Here is a 21,712-nt window from a genome sequence, read left to right on the forward strand (position 1 = left end):
TATGTTGAGACTATATTAGTGTGGCTATGGCTCTTGTTAGCTAAGAGCATGCAATTCCTTGCGGAGCCTAAGGTATGATTCAAATCAACAATCAATGGTATGGGACATGAGGAGGTTTGGGTCCGTCTCACATTGTTGCAAGGGGGTGGCATCCCTCTTTCCTGTTTTTGGTCTATAATTCCTCATGTTTTGATAAAATAGTTGATTAAAACTTAGAGCACAAAGAGGATCAAGAAGAGGATGATAAAATAATTCCTTGAGTTTGAAAGAATCATACGCTCTTCCCTTAAGTTGTTGAGCAACAACTGTTATCACATTGATAAGTGGTAGTTCGTATAACTAATGCAACCCAAATTGTTTTGACACTTTTGAGGTGTTGTAAGATAAAACTCTTTGAATACCTTTTTGCAAGAACCTATTCTTAAAAACAGGTACAATTTTATAAAATAGAAAACGATAGCCTTACAAATTGATGTCATAGTTGATCGACAAATTTGAGGAATTGTATGTGTGAAGGACCAACAATCTCCCCAAAGAAGTAACCTAACAACGCGTTCTTAGAATCTCACAACAATAACTTATTCTGTAGTTAGGTTTCATGATATGATAAGAAGAGTGAGAAACAAAAAGGATTCAAGACCCAACGATGTTGCTTATGTAGATTTCTTGATAGAGAAATTCGTGGTTCGATACAATGTAGTAGTTTTTGGTGTCCCAACTAAAAGCTACCTCTAACTCATATGTTCTTCTAGAGAATGACCTCTAGGTTGGTGTGCGAGGGAGTACCATTGTCTACCCTTCAGTTGGTGAGACGGGTGAGAGTGAGCATTAATCACTCTTGAGCTACTTTTGTGTAGAGTAACTACTGGAACAAACTCTAATCTCACTCTATGACATTATCACATATATAGGAAAAGAAATTATATCATAAACATGATATTTTACCATGTTTCCACACACTCCATAGAAGAGTGAAGACACAGTAAACCATGATCATGGTCTAGCTTCCATTAGTCCGCTTAACTCAATGAACAAGTTATGAAAATTACAATGATACGGATTATAACTCATAATTTAAGAAATTATTGAGAGGGGGGGGGGGGGGGGAGGGGGGGGCTTAAGCAAACAACTTTTAAGGAAAACAAACAAATTGTACAAATCACCTTTATAGTGCCTCTCACACTTGGAAGGGTATAAAGCTTTGCATATATTACCTTTATACCCATAACATCTCTCTCTCTCTCTCTCTCAATACACACACACACACACACACACACACAACCTTAAACTTACAAGGTATCTTCATTGTATCCCGTAGGCCATAACCTCGGAGGTAAGATGTCCAATAGATATTTAGCATCCCCCAATCTACTGTGTGCACACTTCCGGGTGGGTCTAGGGAGGTGACACTAGGGGGTGCATTAACGAGGGCTAATCATGTTCAATGTGAGACATAATGGAGGATGCTTAAAAGAGGGGTGGAAAAGTAGGCTTTCGTGTGGATGAAACTACTTGTTACAGTTGGGGAGTGGATGAGACTACTTGTTACAATTAGGGAGTGGATGAAGTGGAGGTAGTGTAGATAAAGTGAGAATTTTGGAAGCATTTCCATCACTAAGAGGAATAAGTGTGTCACCAATGAGCCATGAGAACATCATTGAGCATGAGTGCAATGCGGGTGGTACCCATATGACTGTATTGTACATGATGGAGGTGTGACTTCATCTAGAGATGGTAGAAGGGTGATAAAATAATGTGTATATATATATATATATATATATATAGATATTGTTGTATTTTTAGTTGTGAGCTACGGGGTTGGTGTGGTTTGATGTCATCATTTTTATGTGTGTAGCCCTTGATGTAATTTATTTTGGTAGATGGTGTGTGCCACTTTTGCCAGTTGAACTCTTGCGGGCTTTGGCCATGGGTGAATTGGATTGTTTACAACTTAGCCGACACTCTCTTGTATGCGAGGTAAAGAAGACTAATTTATATGCTATCTTTATGAAAGGAATTCAAGTGAGGGCTAGATGATAAAGATATTGCCAATGTGAATACATGTGGATGGATGAAAACGATTAGAATCCTGTGTTTGAAATCGAACACTAAAATCTTCTTAGGTTTCTTACTTTACATATTTCCATTTTTGTTTAGCAATTGAGCTTATGAATCCCTAAGCATAATTTTCTAACAAGACATACATCAACCTTGGAACACTCATTCAGAGAGCAAAGGATAAGAGTGCAAAATAGTAGACTTATGTAAACAAGCAAGAAACCAATAGAGTACAGTTTGTAATTAATAAATTACAATGTACAATGCAAAGAAAAGCAGCTCCAAGACACTCTAATATGTAGGGAGACAAAAAAGAAAAAAGGGAGAGTTTGCGTGGGGGGTTTTTGGTGAACGTAATCTCTACTTCTTATCTTCGAAGTTGTAGACACACGTGCCATCGTCGCTCCTCGCAGTTGGGTCGAAGTTGTCAGCAACAGGGTCGGTGCAGCCTTCTGGTACCGGCAGGTTCACATGCTGAGCAGCTTTACCTGGAGGTAGAAGAAGAGCATCACCCATGGCAAAATTAGTTGGCTGCATTACCTGACATTTCCATCACACACCCACACCCACACCCACACCCACACAAAAAAACAATGTCATGGTGAGACTTGTACACCTCCAACTTCCACACTTTGGGTTCTTATGTATGCAATGCAGCATCACAATCTAAATTTGTGGAATGACCTTCTTATCTAGTGCTAAGGTCAAAATAGGAGTGGGAGTGGGAGTGCATGTGTAATTAATAATTGAATCCTAGGAATCAAGTATGTACATCTTTAGTAGAGGGTGCTACTAGTTGGTACCATAGAAGGTGCCCTGCTTGATGGCATCGTCATTCGCCTCTCCAAGAGCAGCCTCGTTCAGGTACTTCTCGGCTAATTGCACCCTCTTCACATTCTCTTGCTCTTGTACCAACATATTGCCGTATTCGAGTAGCTTCTCGAGAGTCATGAGGGGTTTCTCGAATGTGGGGGGACCTTCCTTAGAGTTGACAAGGAACTTGCCCATGGTCTCCACTCCAACCTGACCAACCCACTTCCTCACTTCATCATCGTATACTCGGGCCCTCAAAGCACCGAAGAAATCTGCGAAACAAGAATGGGTGTCAAATATAATACAAGTAGTAAACCCTTTGTGGAGGCAATGGCATGCAAATGCTAATAATGGGTCTATTTGCTACTCAATCCAAACTAAGGCTCCATGTGTGCATGTGCACATTTGCAAGTACTAGAAAGTAATGGGTAGACAGACACAAACAAGTTGTTTGTACACCATAGCAATCTAGCAAATGTGCATGGGCAAAGGCCTGAACAAAAGCTTATGGGCCTTCCTCAATTATTGCTATCATCTGGGAATGAAGGCTGTGTGTGTGTGCATGAAACTAACATATGGTTTACATACCAATGGATTGCCCTGGGAATGCATCGACGAGCTTGGCTACATCAGGTTTCAAAACATTGTCGGCCCTGAAGATACCCGTGCACACACCAATTCGGTCCTCCCTTGTGGGGGCCCAATAGAACTTCTCCATACGACCATCACGAATCAATGGGGCATATAGAGTGGAGAAATCATTTCCGGTCACGATGATGGGAACCCGGGGAATCTCCTCCTTGTTGTACACACCCGGAAGCTGAACATTGGTGGGGTTATCAGCAATGTTCATGAGGGTAGCATTCACCATTTGGTTGTTGACAGTGTATTGTGTAGTGCCACCCATACGACCTGCTCCCGCATCGAGATCGTTAATGAAGAGCGCGCACATCTTCCCCTTCTTCCTAATGATGTCTGCGGCTTCACGGTATCTTTGCCTGATGAGCTTGGCTGGCTCACCTGCATTTCCACTCTCCAGCTCTCCGGCACTCATCATGATAGGGCTATACAATAAGGCCAAACAAAATAAATCAATCAAAACTTGGTTATATGACAAGCCTCTCCCTTCCTCCTATTATATACCTAGGGATGCTCTTGCCACTGGCATGCCAATGGGGAACAGTTCCCTTCTTATATCACAAGTATGTACAAGTTCAAATCCCATAAAAACAAATCTCATTTAGATATAGCGCAAAAAGTCTTAGACAGCCTACTTCTCCTCATGTTTCGCTAGAGAGCTCAACATTATAAGACTATGTACTATGGAGGTCAGGGAAATTGTGGGAAGGATCTTACTTGATCCCAAGCTTTGAAAAGACGAGCTCGCACTGGAAGGACTTTCCTTGTCCTTTGCCACCCCAGATACCAAGAATCAATGGAACCTGCATTAATCACCACAAAATCTGTTAATATGTGAGGAGATGATTGTGTGTATAAATCGAAAAGGTTGTAGGTCCTAGTTATGCCGGTCACCTTGATGTTGGGTAAGTCCATGAAGTTCTTTGCAATGTGTACAACAAGCTTGTCCATGAAAGCGGGGGCAATATAATATCCATCCTTCATGTTATCCATGTTCAGGCTACGGGGTAGAGAAAAAAAAGAAAGAAAGTCAGGGAGAGATGATCATTCATTATAGACGCAATAAGGCAGGAAAGAATCTGATACAAAGGAAAGCATGATAGACAATCTGAAAGGCACACATACCACAAAAATTGGTCTCATATGGATTTGTGTAAGGGAGATCAATAATGAGAGAGGCATACATCCGTCAGACTAGTGGAAATAGGCAAAACATACAAACTTTTTTTGACATACATCTATGAAAAAGCATATTATGTACAGCACAAATTTGCTGAACTGAGTGAGATGAGTGCTTCTTCCAAACTAGATGCAATCCCAAATACCGTGTGGACTAATGATTAAGCAAACAACAGTAATTCGTTAACACACATCAGTGGATTCAATTCATCACAGGCGATGCATTATATAATTTACCAAGATACCAGTTTTTGTGTGATTGTTTAATGGAAGTTGGAAATTCAATGAAATGATTCAAGGTTGGGGGGGGGGGGGGGGGGACTCACAATCTTTGGCCTTGGCTAATGTAGTCATAGGAGCTCATGACGGCATGCTGGGTGCCCAGACCCACAGCCCCTTGAAAGAGAGAGTCCACCATGCCCTTCCCCCGTGTGATGTCCTGCTGGTCATCGGAGATGTCATACCCTAGACCCGCCCATTTGTCCACCTTTTTCTTCGGTTCCTCGTCTGCTGCGGCCCGGACGCAAAGGGGCTTTGAGACTGATGATGTTCCATGGCCGCTGCTCCTCTTCAAAGAAGAACCTAAGAATGCTGAGTTCTTGTGAACGGGCAGAGAAGATGGGGTCCCGTTGGAGCTGAGCGGGAGAGTACTCTGAAAATGAGAAATTATGCGCAGTCCATCAGTCTGAAATGCATGCATTTTTGTATGACTACTTATTAAGTGTTAGCTGGAGGTAAAACCCAAACTAAAATCTTTGAAATGGGTGATTGCTAAGCAAAGGTTAGATTTTGGTGTCAACGATGGATCGTTGTGAATGATAGATGCATATGAAGTAGAATGAATTGGATTGCGTGCATATATCTTATCTTATCTTATCTTATCGATCTATGAACTATGAACTATGAACTATGAACTATGAACGTAGAGTAGAGACGAGATGAGATGAGATTTTTGATTTGTGTGGGCGTGACTGCCTGTCTACCTGGACGGATCCCACAGCAGCAGAGGAAGCAACAGAGGACGCCATGGCAAGCAAGTAGTAGTTAGGAAGCAGAGATGAAAGGAAAGGAAGAGCTCTCTTCTGCCTGCCTGTCTATCTGTACTGCCTGCCTGCCTGCCTGTCTCGCTCGATAGCACACACGATGAGCTTCTCTTTGCAGCGGAGTTCGAGGCAATGGAGCTAATTTGTAGTAGCAGTGTATGCTCCCTGATTTTCGGTTTTTTTTTTTTTTTTTCTCTTTTTTTTTTTTAATGTTTTTTGTTTTTCTTTTGGGGGGGGGGGAGGGTGGGGGTCAATAGATAGATAGATAGATAATCTACGGAATGAAATGGGTGGTGCTGCTGCCGCTGCTCAAGATGATGATGATGATGATCATGGATGAATGTTTTTCTGCTCTCCTCTCTCCCTCTTCCCTCTTTTGTTGTTTTAGGTATGTGTGTGTATGTGGCTGAGGTTGCTCTTTTTTCCACAACTCTGTATGTGGCTCAGAACCACTCTCTCTCTCTCTCTCTCTCTCTCTCTCTGCCCCTGCCAAACTGTGCGCTTTTCTTTATCCATTTGCCTTCTCTTCTTATTCTTCTTCTTCGTTTTCCTTTTTTTCCTTTTTTTATCCATTCATTCGCCTCTTTATTTTCCTCCCTTTTCTTTTTATTATTGTTGTTATTATTTACATATTTTTATTAATAAAATAATCGATTGATTGTTATTAATATGTTATGTGTATGTTGTATGTGCATAATAGATAGATAAGGTTCCCTCCCTCCTCATCCACACATATGTCTCACTGGTCCACTCCCATGCCGCGTGTCAAAAAGCCCCCCGCCCCCTTCCTTCTAGACTCTTCTAAACGAAATTGCATGTAATATTGTCAAGTTATTATTCCCCTCTTTGCCTCGCTCTCAACAATGCTATCTATCATTGGTGCAACCACTATACACCATGGCCATTTTTACTCCCTAACTTCACAACATTATCATCTCATGCTACAATTCCGATTCATAACTTGGGGAATCATATTAACATTGAAGTCCAACATAGAAAATTGGGCAACAAACTTGATGTTTAGCGCATTCGTATAGTTAATTATATTGGATGATATGCAAAAAAATATACATTTAGCTCCGCATACTTAAATTTTGAAAAGTCTAACTTCAATGCATAATGTGTGTTTGTATGCGCACGAGAGTAAAGCTGACGAAAGTAGCTCAATCCATAGCTTTCAACCCTACATTCCACATTGTTTTTATAGTCAATTAGAATATTTACTAATATGTGAGCCCAATGCATGGTTTAATTAATAAAATATCAAAATGGCACTTTCTTCAATTATCAAGTAAAAAATATAGGTATTATTACTAAAAATTGGCTTTTAGGAATAATTCCTATATTTGTGGGAGAACATCATACAAAAATAATACCTTCTTGCAACTCATTAATTGAATATTTGAGGTGAGACTAATCACCAACTACCATTACACATGAGATCAAATGTGTGAACGGGTATAACAACATACTACATATATAAACAATCCATAGATTTCACTCTAGGTTTAGCTCACACTTCATGCACTCCATTCTATATCTATATCTACTCATGTATGAATACATGGGTTAGAGCTCTCACTCTGTCAAACTCTAAATTGTAATCACACTCCAATCCTCTATCTATATAATAAACTCTGTTTTCTCCACTTTGTACCTTGTGTCAAGTATATAGCTATGCATCTTATTGTTTTGCATATAATCCAACATTGCTATACTGTTGATGAAGTAATAGATTGGTATTTGATGGAGGCGAGGGAAAATGTTTCAATTTTCTCATTCCATAGAGCAAATGAGTTCAATAAGTGCAGGTTTAAGTAGAACTCCACACCAAACAAAGCCCTAACCACGAGTAATATTAGAGAAGAAGCTTGATGAAGCAAACTACATGTGCAAGTTCAAAAGGTTCAACATACATTTTTATGAGCACTTGTACATTGTTTTTGGACTCTATATTGAGCTGATGCAAGCAATGTATCCAAATAACCTACTGTCCATGCCCCAATAGACGCAAAGTTGTTTGCATCAAAGAAGTAAAATATTAAGACATTGCAATGGATGCAATGGTTGTGGGGACAACTCATTTAGTGATGTTGATGTGGATTCAATACACATAAAAGTGACATGTGCCTCAAGAATCCATCGGAATCTAGAGGAGATGATGAATGAGACTAGGATCCAAACTGTGAATCAATTGGCTTTTTTAATGGATGACGGAAAGTGAGACGGAATATATATCCCATGACAATCCATACACATGTTTGTATGAACTTTACATGTGTGTGTGTGTGTGTATGTTTATATGTTACATGTTTGGATGTGTTTTATCTAATTTATATGAGAGAGAAAGAGAAAATGAGAGAGAAAGAGCGAGAGGAGGGGGGGGGGGGGGGGGGGATAAACATATCTACAATAACACGATCAAGGGCATGATCATGCTTGATGTTTGATCATATGTAGAGAAAGAGGAGAAGGTTGGAGTGTCCAAGAACAAGCATAAAAAAGGGCCTTTTAAAATCTTATTTTACTTTTCATTTTCTTGAAACTTTTTCGAATTGTGGCACTATATGTTGGGTTTTATAAGCTGATGTTAGTGTCACAAATGTTTTCTAATGTCTAGGTGTTGTCATTTTTGTCAAGCTAGCCCAATGCAGATGCCAACAAATTGAGATTTTAAAGGATGTATGTGAATCTTGTATTATGGGCAAGCAAGAATGAAATAACTCCTCAAGAGAGTCATAATCGAGAAGAGACTCCTATAGAGCTTAACACCTTGACCTCTATGGCAAGAGATAGATGTCTACACCTACTTTGGTGGGATCTCTACACTTTTTATTGATAGTGAACGATTATAGTAGTAAGACATGGGTTTATTTCATTCTAAAGCAAGCTAAAGTTGTAAAAGTTTGTGGCACAAAGTGAGAAAGAGACATGGAAGATAATGAAAAAGTTTGAAAGAAATTGGGGAGGTGAAATCCTATGAGTAATAAAATATTTTGGCTACTATTTTAGTTAGATATCTCTCGTACTTCACAATAGATTGACATGCTTGATATATTTTGAAAGAGATGGCAAACTCATTTGGTTTGAAGCATTGAATATCAATAGTCTACACTGCTCACCACACAAAAATCTACTCAACATGAAGGAGATCCTTCATATAGAGTTTTGAAAAGATTAACGTGCAGAAGCTAAACAAAACACAGAGAAACAATGGAAGAACACAGTACGCGAGAGAGAGAGACAAAGAGAGCAGAAGACTCAAAACTCTATTCCAAATAATACATTCTCTGTACAAACAAATGTGCTTAGAGAGAACTTTTATACAAAGTCCTTAAAGGACGGTCGGAAGTACCGACGAGTACTTCAATGGCCATAATTAAACTACTGACACTAACTCCCAAAAGCATAACTGCCTACTAGACTAGAAGTGTATGCCTCTAACGGCCTACCTGCTCTGATCCGGCTCACCGATCCAATTTGGGCCTAGCCGATCAATCTTCATCCGATCCGACCCATGTTAAGCTTGCTTCTCAACACTCCCCCTCAAGCTCAACTTGATATTCCTTCTGTTCTGCCAGTTCTATCTTCCGGCTCCTCCTGGCATCTTCACACCTTGCTCTTGCTCCTCGTCCCGTCCGGTCCCATATTCCATGACCCCTCCGGTTCAATGTTGCTTGATCCGTTCGGTTCGGCGCATCTTGACCCCTTCGATAGGTTTGTTTGTTCATCAGGCCCATCTCCGCTCCCTCACTATTGTGGCTTTGGGGCCCCTCGGTTCGTTTGCTTCTTCTTTTCGGTATTGGCTTTGGGTGCCCTCTCGTGTGCTTGGCCTTTGTGTAATTCAGTTCGTTAGAGTCGAACCACTTGACCGAATCGGCTGTCTCCGATTAATCATCCTTCTTCAGGCCCTTGACCACATCCGACCATGTCTTGGTCCTGGCCTTTTTCTTCAGATAGGCTCTATCCTTCTTGACTTTGCCGCCTTTGCAGCCTACTCCGGCTCTATCGGATGTTTCGGCTTCCTCAATCGATTCAGCTTCTTCTTCGGCTCTCCTCCTTTCGGCGGGTTCTTTCTCCGGCTCGTCTGCTGCTCTACCCCTCAAGTGCGGCACGTTGAGATGTTGGATGCCAAGCATCTTAGAGAAGTGTTGCAACTTGTCCAACCCGAGTGCCTTGGTGAAGATGTCGGCCACTTGTCGATCGGTTCGAACATACCAGAGTTTGACTTCACCGCTTATGAATCGCTCACGCAGGAAGTGATAATGCACTTCTATGTGCTTGGTATGAGCATGGAATACCGGGTTCTTGGCTAGCTGCATGCTATTGATGTTGTCGCAGTAGAGCGGAATCAGAGTTGGAACTTCGACCCGTAAGTCCTACAACAGCCGCCGGAGACATATAGCCTCACAAGTTGCGATGGTGGCACCTCTATACTCAACTTCGGTGCTTGACAAGGCCACTGTCGGCTGCTTCATGCTACTCTAGGTGACAACCGCACTCCCAAGAGAGAACATGAAATTGGATGTCGATATTCGATCCGTGGCATCTCCGGCCCAATCGACATCAGTATAGCCGACTAGTTGTTCAACAATGTCGTGCCAGTACAGTAGTCCTCGATCCTTCATGCCACTCACATATCACAATATTCAATGCTCGCACTGAAGATGCTTGATAGTCGGTCTCTGCATGAACTGACTTATCACTCCGACCGGATAGCTAAGATTGGGTCGGGTGATAGTTAAGTATATTAGGCTTCCAACAATTTTCTAGAACCGTTTCTCATCGGAGGCCTCTCCCGAGTTAGGACAAAGCTTTAGGTTTCTGTCGAGAGGAGTAGAGATAGATTGGCAATACGTCATCCCAAACTTGTACAACATATTTGAGACATAATGTCATTGAGTGAGTAATATGTTGTCAGGGTGTGAATCACTTCGATTTCGACGAAGTAATGAAGGTACCCTAAATCCTTCATTTCGAATGTGTTTGACAATTGTGATTTCACTTGGCCAATTTTAGCAACGTCAGGCCCGGTGACGACCAAGTCATCCACGTAGAGAAATATGCAGACCAACCCTTTTTAACCTTTTTGGATGAACAAGGATGAGTCGGATTTCGAGACCTCAAACCCCATCTTATGCAATCATTGTGTGATTTTGGAGTTCCAAGCTCGTGGGGCTTGTTTGAGACTGTAAAGCGACTTCTTTAGCCAACATACTGTCGACTTGCTCAACTCCGACTGAAAACCAGGGGGTTGGACCATAAATACTTGCTCTTCAAGGTCGCCTTGAAGAAACGTGTTCTTAATGTCCATCTGGTGTAGATGTCACCCCCTTGCTGCTGTTACAACCAACACCACATGGACTATCGTCATCTTCGCCACTGGTGAGAAGGTCTCGTCGTAGTCGATGTCATGGGTATGCGCATATGCTTTCGCCACCAATCGGGCCTTGTACCGGTTGACCGAACCGTCGGCGTTGTACTTTATCTTTTACACCCAAGTCCTAGGTCTTGTTGGCAGCTAGTGCCCACATTTCTTCCTCCATGGCTGATCGCCATTTGGCATCCTATGATGCCTTCGCATAGCTCTCCGGCTCACGGATTTTTGCCCCTTTCATCATGTACGTATAATGGTGCGCCATGTTTTCATTGTAACCATACTGGATCACCATGTTCTTGTGGTGAGTCGATCGGTGTAACTTTAAATTCGTCGATTTGAGGGCCCTCTTGGCCACATCTGTCCTCGACTCTTGAGGTCCGTCTTCACTCTGGTTGATGTCAAATTCTCTCTGATTCTATGCACCTTTGTCTATGCCATAGTCCGTCATCTTCATCTTCCCCTTCTCTTTGCGTGTATACCGTCTCCTCAATTCCTTGCGCGGGGAGTGCACGACCGAGTCTTCACTGCTCGCCAACTCTTCGTTCAGCTGGTCACTCTGACTCAGCTCTTCATTCGGGCCATTCAACCGGAATGAAATCAGACTCTCTTCTAGAGTCTGATTTTGGATATATATAACTGTTCAAACGACTTTAGCCCAATAGAATTTGGGTATGCTCTTCTCTTCTAGCATTGCCCTTGCTGCTTCCACAATTGACGGGTTCTTCCTTTCGGCTATACCATTCTGTTCGGACATATATCTACAACTAAATTCATGTTGAATTCCCATTTGTTGTAGATAACACTTAAACTGGTTGCAAAAGTATTCTTTTCTGCCATCCAACCGCAAACACTTGATTTTCCGTTTTGTTTCTCTTTCGACAAGATTTTGCAAGTTTCAGAAACAAGAGAAGACATCACTCTTCTTCGTGTTGGCTATAATCGTTGATGAAGGAGACGAAGTATCGAGTCCCGCCTAAGCACACATTTTGTGCTGGTCCCCACACATCTGAATGTATTAAGTCGAGCTTGTTGTGGCTCTGATTACACTCGTTGGAGAATGGAAGTCGGTGTTGCTTCCCTAGCTGACGGGCTTCACAAACTTGGGCCTTCCGGCCACTAAACTTTGGCAAGCCGAATGCAATCTATTTCACTTACAATTTTTGAAGCCTTTGATAGTTAACATGGCTGATCCGCTTATGCCATAAGTAGATATTCGACTCGACTTTTGTCGTTTGGCAAACATTGCGGTGTCGACGCCATTTGTGTCAAGGATAAACATCCTCCCTTCTTGATGCCCTTGTGCGATGATCTAACCTTCTTCTTCGATGAAGTACTCGAGGTGTGTGAACCAGACTTGCATCCCTTGGTCGACAATTTGTTCGACCAACACCAAGTTCTTGGTGATTGTAGGAACATGCAGGATGTTCATCAGTCTCCCCTTCTGTCCGACATGGCTCAGGGGGACATCATTGACATGCTCGATGGGATGTGAGTTGTCGTCACCGGTTTTGACGACCCTCGGTTGTTCCGGTTTCTCCAAATATGAGAACCACTCTTCGTTGCTCATCATGCGGTTTGTTGCTCCAGAATCGACATGCCACACTTCATTCGGTTTCGAGGTGCTTGTCTTAATCGAGGGTGCCTTGTGCTTCATCACAAAGGCTAGGCCCTTTCCGGCTTGCTCTAAGCCTTGCACGTAGTGTTGGGAAACAGGTCCCTCTAGATGGGAAGAAATTCGAAAATCTATTTCCGAAAAATCGACAAATTGACAATGGATGGAAAATCGACTCGGGTATTAGCTGAATCGATCGAAGCCGAATCGGGAGACTATATTCATAAATAGTCTTAATGTTCCCCTTGTGGGCTATATCTGTAAATAGCCCAGTAAGTTGTATTGGTATAAATACAACTAGGGCAAACTTTATGTAGTGTAGTTCATCATTATTTATACAGTTAGAGAAGGTATTTGCTTCTGTAACTAAGTGACAGAGAGAGAGTGAGAGTTGTAACTTTGTAGCCGTCAGTCGACGAAGAAGAGTTCAAGGTCGTTGCCTTGAATCCTCTTGTTGTACTCCTCCCCTTATAGTGATTTGTTTCTTGGGTTTTGTGGACCCCCATGGTTTTTCCCTTTCGGGTTTTCCACATAAAACATTTTGTGTGTTTGTTCTTTGTTTTCTGTTTTGTTTGTGTATTGTTGACTTGTTCCTTGCACCCGAATACATATACAAGAAACCAGTTGTGGTCGGTCATGATCCTAACACGTAGTGCGACAACTGCCGATTTCCTTGTTCAGCTTTGCTTGATCCGGATTTGTCCGAATCAGTCTTCTTCTTCCAACAGTCGCTTTCTCTATGGCCTTTTCGGCCACAATACCAGCATTCCGCCTCAACCTTCCTTTTCCGGTTTCCGGTGCTGCCATGACTCCCCTTGCTCGTGGAATGTCCGGAATTGCTGTCAGCATGTCGATTATGCCTCTGATTCTGCTCTTGTCAGTCGTCGATCCACCTCGTCCTCCACGGCCATGGGGCTGATCCGTCTCCGTGTACAACATCCCACTATCCGATTGTGTGCTCCTTGACACACCCACGTGGTTCTCTTCAACAATAAGCATCAATTGCAGGTCCAAAAACGACGGTGGCTTCTCCCTTGTGTAGATACCTGTCCGGATCGACCCATACCTTTGAGCTAGACCACTGAGGCAAATATGCACCATTTCTTCCTCGTCAACCATCACATCGATGGACCTCAGGGCATCAGAGATTTCCTTGAGTTTGGTGGTGTAGTTGGTCATCGTCATATCCCTTTGTCGGATATTGTTGAGCTCGACGAAGGTGCAACTTTCGGGCTATGGTACTCATGAAGAAAATCTTTTTCAGATTTTCCTAGGCCTCCTTCAACGTCTTTGCATCCCGAATGTACCCCAACATATGATCATGCACACAGGACGCAAGGCAGTACAAGACTTTACTTGCTGCCTACTCCCAAATTGGAAAATCCTTGGGTGTCGGTTCTGGCAGTACTCTGTTTTCTCCATCGATGTAGCTCTACTAACCATGCCCGAGCAGGTACTGGTGCATCTTGTACCGCCAAGTTGCGTAGTTTTTTTGGTCCAACTTCTCCGTCAGAAGATCACCACCCATTCCTCAGTTCATTTTCTTCTTGTCCGTACCTGTCCAGGGATTAGGGTTTGTTTGTGTTGAATGCTTGTCGGTAGTACATGATTCTTAACCCTTGCACTCTGATACCATGAAAAGATTAACGTGTGGAAGTTAAACAGAATTCAACCGACTCAGCTAGACAACAACAAAGAACATAGAGAAATAATGGACGAACATAGTATGTGGGAGAGAGACAGAGGGAGTAGAATACTAAAAACTCTATTCAAAATAATATGTTCTCTGTACAAACAAATGTGCTTAGAGAGCACTTTTATATAAGTACTTAAAGGATGGTTAGAAGTACTGACAAGTACTTCAATGCTCACAACTAAGCTACTAACACTAACTCCCAAAAGCATAACTGTGCAGTAGAGTAGGAGTGTAGGCCTCTAACGACTGATCGGCTCCCCGTGGATTCGGCTCACAGATCTGATCACGGCCTAGCCGATTAGTCTTCATCTGATCCGGCTCTCAGCTCATTCACCTGATTCGGCCCATGTTGAGCTTGCTTCTCAACAAGTTCTTTATACGATAGACCGTGAGTTCTTCTATGGAGAGCCCAAATGGTAGAATTGAACAACGCCTATCGTGATGAGTCCACACAATAATACTCAATGAGTTCTATTGTTTGGGGAAAGAGAAGGAAAATGATGTGAGTGCTCGGTGGATAGGTGATACCCATGATTTTACACAAAAAGAGCAACATTATAGGTTGCATGAAGACATGACATTTCTTCATCGTCGGCACCGGCGATGACTAAATAATCAACGTAAATTAAAATACTAACTAGACCATTCTGACCTTGGCGGATGAAAAGTGAAGAGTCCGACTTCGACATCTGAAACCCATCTGACGAAGTCATTGCATGATCTTTGCGTTCCAGGCACGCGGGGCTTGCTTTAGTTTGTAGAGGGACTTCTTCTACCGGAAAACAACCAATGTGTTCATTCTGGATTGAAATCTGGGGGGTTGTACCACATACACCTGTTCCTAAAGCTCACCTTGCAGGAACACATTCTTTACATCCATTTAATGTAAGTGCCATCCCTTTGCCGCAACTACCGCAAGCAGAACACAGACGGTCCTCATCTTCGCCACTGGTGTTTATGTTGGGCTCGACTAGCCACAGACACAAGTGTCCTATCTGGAACACGTATCCAAAGGGATGGTTGGGATATGAATCCTTATCCGGTATTGATCCGACAAGTTATATGCAACACTTCGGCTCCTACCGGATTGCCTTCCGGATCGTTTAATACATATCCGATCCGTAATTACACGCTGTCGTGAAGGATTTGCTTCACGATATAAAAATAAACTTCAATATTGTATTAAGTAACATTTAAGAGACTTGAACCCATAATCTCACACACCAAGGACAAAGTATATATACCATTAAGATAAGTTATTTTCTATAATTATATTTTTATCATCATACTTATGACATGTGTATCTTCATACATTAGAGTGTAGATGAGCATGATGGCTATCATGCATCACATGCATGCCATGCACCCCCCATATCATCATACGCATGAGAGAACTGACAAAGAGAGGTAAGGAATTAAGGGATGAATCAAGGGGAAAAAAGAGTAATCAATCAAGAGAAAGTTAGAATATAATATAATAAACAAACAAGTTAGCTCATTTAGGAAGGGGCTCGTGTTTTGAAGTTGGAGTCAAGGGTTCAAATCTTAAGTTTAGCAAAAGAAAAGTTGAATATTGTGATTGACATTGTAACTTTGGTAAAACCTTGTGTTGCTAATATAAAACTTATTCTTTAATACATTTTCCCTTCTTAAATCATACATTGTCTCTGTCATCTTATCTATGCTCATCTCTCTCCCACACATTACTTTTAACTCTTCTTCTTCCTATCCTTAATCTTTCTAACATCAACGTACAAGCCTTGTAAAATATATAGCCAACTTCCTTTAACCTTAGTCCTTGCGACTTCGCCGCACAAACCACAACTTGTATTACTTTTGTGAAATTTATACATCGATCCGGATCCTTTTGATAGGCATCTAGTATGAATTACAAAACGGCGCCTTACGGGCTACTGACTACTTAATTGGTGGGGATCCAGATCGGTACAACTATCTGGATCCGTCCGTTCCTATTAAATTATTAACTAATATTTAAATTATTCATACGACTCTTCCCCATCGACACTTCTCCTCCGAACCATACTTGTAGGGCCAACACATGGCACACCCATGGGACAATGCCTTGCATGTCGAATCCACAGGTTAGCTCCATCACTCTTCATCAAGTACGTCCAATATACTCTAGTACAAGGGTTCGAGTGGTTCCTCCTCTGTCTCCATCCGCTACTGTTTTTGCTCATGTTCCGGTTGCTTCTCCCTTGGCTCTAGCTTTGATTCTGTTTTTGTTGTCTATGTCACGACCGAAGTTTAGAAGATGATGTCGATTTGGAAAAAAAAAGACAATAACAAACGAGAAGACAATAACAAGACCAGAAGACAAGAATTTCTATTGCCGGAAAGCAAGATTACAAGGTTGTTGAAGACTGGTGTTGAACCGGAATGGTTCAACATTAATAAGATCTTTCACTTATATAGTGTACATAAGATTGTGCATGATCCCCATTTGGCATACATGTTGTGTGCCACTTGGCATACATCCATGCATGCCATTTGGCGGTCATCTATTGTGTCTAGTGCCCATAATTCTTGAATAATAATAATATGAAAATGTATTTATTAATTAAAATAAGTTGGTGTACTGGTTAGAGTGTGAGACCCTTGTTTACAAGTTCAAATCTTGATATTGACATTTTGTGATATCATCCCCTCCTTTTACGACGAGTTCTATGAGTCTCAATGCATGAACTAGGTTTTAGTTTATGGGGATAGCGATGATGAAACTCTTGTATAAGTTCAGAGGCATTAGTGACATTCCCTGCGGGTTCCCATGTTCGATCCTCAGGCGTGTATCCAAGACAATCTACCAAATAATATAACTTATTGCGGATGACATTGGAGTCCAAAATAGCTTCTACCTCATATTCTGGTCCATCCGCAAGTTGAACTGGAGGTGGTGGTGGAATAACTTGTTTTGGGATAGAACTTGATGTCCATGGTTCTAATAATGAAACATGAAACACTGGAGGAAGACGCATATGTGAAGGCAAGTCCAGAAGAAATGCAACCTCTTGACTTGATGAGATATTACAAATGGACCTTGACGTTGGAAATTTGTAAAAACGAAGGTGCAAAAGCGTTAGACAACCGGCTTAGCCGGATAGCAACATAGAGAGAGAGAGATTAACACACAGAAGGTACGCAGGAGAGACAGAGAAAGAGCAGAAACTTAAATCTATTATCAACCACTCTGTAAAATTCTCTGTACATACAACGTGCTCAACAACACTATTTATACAAGTCCTAAGAGGACTAACAAAAGTACGGTGTACTTCAATGCTCACACGAGCGTCTGACATTAACTACCTAGTAGTCTAGACTGCTACTAGGCTTCCGGTTACTGCTGGATCCGGCTAACCGGCTCCCCATCTCACCGGCTCACTTGCTCACCGTCTCATCGATCCGGCTCATCCTTCCGGATGCCGATCTGGTTTAGGCTTATTCAGCCGATTCGGATCCGGTTGAGCTTGCCGCTCAACACTCCCCCTCAAGCTCAACTTGAGGTTGGATCGTAGGGTCAGTCTCCATGGTAGCCGATCCTTCCACCCGGCTTCTTCTGGCGTCACTCCGCCTTGCTCGCGCTCCTTGTCCGGTTTGGTCCTGTTTGCTAGGACCCTTCTGATTCTGCGCACCTTGACCTCCTCGTTCGGCTTGTTTGCTCAACAGGCCCAATTCAGCTCCCTCGCTGCTGTGACTTTGGCGCTTGCCGATTTGCCGATTCCTTCGCGTCGGCGTCGACTTTCGCTGCCTTCTCGTCCTCTTGGCCTTGAATTGATCTGATTCTTCCGAATCCTTCTGTTGAACTGAATCGGCTGTCTTTTCCGAATCGGTCGCTCCCGATTCGTCTTCAGATTCCAGGCTCTTCACCACATCGGACCATGTCTGGGACTTGGCCTTCTTCTTCCGGTCGGCTCTGTTCTTCTTGACTCGACCCTGTTGCCGCTTGTTCTGACTTGTTCGGATTCCTCAACCTCCTTTGTCGACTTGGCTCCTTCCTTCTTCTTGTCTCTTCCTTTGTCGGTTCTTCCCTCACCGGCGCAATCTGCAGCTTCTTTGCCTTTGCCTGTTCTGGTGTCTTTGCCCGTTCTCCCCCTCAAGTATGGCACGTTGAGGTGCTGAACACCAAGCATCTCGGCTGCAACTTGTCCAACCCGAACGGTTTGGTGAAGATGTCGGCAACTTGCCAATCTGTATGAACATACCGAAGTTCGAATGCACCGCTCAGGATACGCTCACGGACGAAGTGGTAGTGGAGTTCTATGTGGTTTGTGTGAGCATGGAATACAAGGTTCTTGGCGAGCTGCATGCTGCTTATGTTGTCGCAGTAGATCAGGATCGGGGTCGACACCTCGATCCGCAGGTCTTACAACAGTCGCTTCTTCTTCCGGTCGGCTCTGTTCTTCTTGACTCGACCTTGTTGCCGCTTGTTCTGACTTGTTCGGATTCCTCAACCTCCTTTGTCGACTTGGCTCCTTCCTTCTTCTTGTCTCTTCCTTTGTCGGTTCTTCCCTCACCGGCGCAATCTGCAGCTTCTTTGCCTTTGCCCGTTCTGGTGTCTTTGCCCGTTCTCCCCCTCAAGTATGGCACGTTGAGGTGCTGAACACCAAGCATCTCGGCTGCAACTTGTCCAACCCGAACGGTTTGGTGAAGATGTCGGCAACTTGCCAATCTGTATGAACATACCGAAGTTCGAATGCACCGCTCAGGATACGCTCACGGACGAAGTGGTAGTGGAGTTCTATGTGGTTTGTGTGAGCATGGAATACAAGGTTCTTGGCGAGCTGCATGCTGCTTATGTTGTCGCAGTAGATCAGGATCGGGGTCGACGCCTCGATCCGCAGGTCTTACAACAGTCGCCAAAGCCAAATGGCCTCACAGGTGGCAACAGTAGTGCCCCGATATTCAGTCTCAGTGGTCGAAAGGGCCACTATTGGCTGCTTTTTGCTGCTCCACGCAACAACCGCACTACCAAGGGAAAACATATAGATGGAGGTGAATCGGCGATCCGATGCATCGTCGGCCCAGTCGGCATTAGTATAACCGATTGCTCTTGGGTTGTACCATGCCGGTATAACAGTCCCCGGTCCTTCGTACCGCTCACATATCGCAAAATTTGATGCGCGCACTGAAGGTGCTCCACGGTCGACTTCTGCATATATTGGCTGATCACACCGACCAGATAACTGATGTCGGGTCGGGTGATTGTCAAATATTCAAGGCTTCCGACGATTTGTCGGAATTGCTTCTCATCGCAGGCCGGTCCGAAGTCAAGACGGAGCTTCTGGTTCCGGTCTAGGGGTGTGGAGATCGGTCGGCATTCAGTCATGCCGAACTTGTACAACATATTCAACACATAGTGTCTTTGTGAGAGCAATATACCGTTGGGGGTTCGGATCACCTCGATCCCAAGGAAATAGTGAAGGTCCCCCAAGTCCTTCATCTTAAATGCGTCCGACAGCTGGGACTTGACTCAACTGATTTCATCGAGTCTAGGCCCGGTGATCATCAACATACAACAAGATGCAAACCGGACCGTCCTAACCTTGCTGGATGAACAACGAAGAGTCGGACTTGGAGGCCACAAACCCCATCTTACGCAACCGGTGTGTGATCTTCGCATTCCAAGCTCGGGGGGCTTGCTTCAGGCCATAAGGTGGCTTCTTCAGCCGGCATATTGCCGATTGGAAACCAGGGGGTTGGGTCATAAAGAGCTCTTCTTCAAGATCGCCTTGAAGAAATGCATTCTTCATGTCCATCTGTTGAAGATGCCACCCCCTTGCCGCAACAACCGCCAACACCACACGAATCGTCGTCATCTTCGCTACCGGAGCGAAGGTCTCATCATAGTCGATTCCGTGGGTCTGCGCGTATCCCTTCGCAACTAACCGGGCCTTGTACCGGTTAACTGAACCGTCGACATTGTACTTTACCTTGTACACCCACTTACATCCGATCGGTTTACAATGTCGAGGAGGGCCAACTAGGTCCCATGTGTTGCCGGTTCATCATCTGACTGGTCTGTCAGACTCACTCGCTCGTTCGGCCCGCTCAACCGAAACAATTCCGGACTCTCATCTAGAGTCTCGAACCCTTCGTCTTCTAACTGGGCCTCAACCGGACCTTCTCAATGAAAGACTTGGGTTCAACAAGACAGATGCTGGGGATGCACATCATTCAGGACCGGTCAGCGAAGCAATTATGGTTGTCATAGGAGAAGTACGTGACAAAGGTGCTTCACCGGTTAAACATGTCAGAAGCGAAACCGGTCGGATCTACACTTCCGGCAAACTGCAAGCTATCCGGTAAGCAAAGCCCGAAGACGAAAGCAGAGAAGGCGGATATGATGAAGATCCCATATGCCTCTGCCGTCGGGAGCTTGATGTACGCAATGGTTTGTACCCGACCAGACATTGGATACGCAGTCGGAGTGGTGAGCCGGTTTATGAGCAATCCCGACAAGGAGCACTAGAACGCGGTCAAGTGGATACTCCGGTATTTGAAGGGCACTTCAAATATGTGTCTCCGATTTGGCTCCGGAAAACCTCAATTGGACGGTTTCATCGATTTGGACATGTCGGCTGATGTGGATACCAGCCGGTCTACATCCGGGTATGTGATGACATATGCAGGGGGAGCTGAGTCGAGGCTGCAGGAGACGGTTGCATTGTCAACCACGGAGGCGGAGTACATGGCAGCTGTGGAAGCCGACAAGGAAATGTTATGGATGAAGGACTTCATCGGTGAGCTCGGTATACGGCAAGACGAATACCGACTCTATTGCGACAGTCAAAGTGACATCCACCTTGCTAAGAATGCGGCCTACCATTCCCGGATGAAGCATATCCAGCGGAGGTATCACTGGATCCGGGAAAGAGTAGATGACCAGGAGTTCGCACTGACGAAGATCCACACGGCCGAGAACGGGTCAGATATGCTGACCAAAGTGCTGACACCCGACAAGCTGGATGCATGCCGGAAGAGAATCGAACTGGTAAGACACCCCATGCCGGAGTGAAGGGGGAGTTTGTTGGGAGATAGGTTCCTCTGGATGGGAAGGGAGAAGAACAGTGCCGACGAACAAACTCGATAGAACGTCTATCCATTCTACTACCACAATCATCTCGATAGAATGTTTAGATCAAAATGTTCGACATATTGTGTCAACTATGTACAATAATTGACTGTCGGTTGAACAACACAATAATTTGGGCACACCCGGTTACATCTGCAATAGGCAGAGAACAAGGTGGAATGGATGTCGTCTAGTCCACAAA

General features: G+C 43.7%; 1 protein-coding gene across 5 annotated transcripts; it reads right to left on the reverse strand.

Annotated features, from left to right (window-relative positions):
• Positions 1–2,281: 2,281 nt before the first annotated feature.
• On the reverse strand, positions 2,282–5,810 carry RCA (rubisco activase). Of its 5 annotated transcripts, none has more exons than XM_087323281.1 (7): positions 5,673–5,810; positions 5,016–5,341; positions 4,405–4,510; positions 4,228–4,313; positions 3,460–3,935; positions 2,862–3,143; positions 2,282–2,546 (listed from the first exon to the last, which is right to left on the reverse strand). In XM_087323281.1, the coding sequence occupies exons 1-7, from the start codon at positions 5,715–5,717 to the stop codon at positions 2,419–2,421; spliced, it is 1,449 nt and encodes a 482-aa protein (XP_087179407.1). In that variant the 5' UTR covers positions 5,718–5,810; the 3' UTR covers positions 2,282–2,418. The 5 variants fall into 5 exon arrangements, with proteins under 5 accessions (XP_087179407.1, XP_087179411.1, XP_087179408.1 ...); XM_087323285.1 differs by having other exon boundaries at positions 2,852–3,143; XM_087323282.1 differs by having other exon boundaries at positions 2,282–2,589; positions 2,852–3,143.
• Between the last annotated feature and the right edge of the window lie 15,902 nt (positions 5,811–21,712).

Source organism: Azolla caroliniana, unplaced genomic scaffold (genome assembly GCF_043228905.1).
Source record: "Azolla caroliniana isolate FFs.n. ecotype wild unplaced genomic scaffold, voAzoCaro1.0.p SCAF_8, whole genome shotgun sequence".
In the NCBI taxonomy this organism is placed as follows: domain Eukaryota; kingdom Viridiplantae; phylum Streptophyta; class Polypodiopsida; order Salviniales; family Salviniaceae; genus Azolla; species Azolla caroliniana.

Excerpts from the sequence above, each read along its gene's own strand:
- RCA (XM_087323281.1), bottom strand. The coding sequence starts at position 5,717 with ATGGCGTCCTCTGTTGCTTCCTCTGCTGCTGTGGGATCCGTCCAG. Across the intron at positions 4,511-5,015 it reads ATTAGCCAAGGCCAAAGATT|CCTGAACATGGATAACATGA; the intron begins GTGAGTCCCCCC and ends TCTACCCCGTAG. Across the intron at positions 2,547-2,861 it reads CAAGCAGGGCACCTTCTATG|GTAAAGCTGCTCAGCATGTG; the intron begins GTACCAACTAGT and ends TTCTACCTCCAG.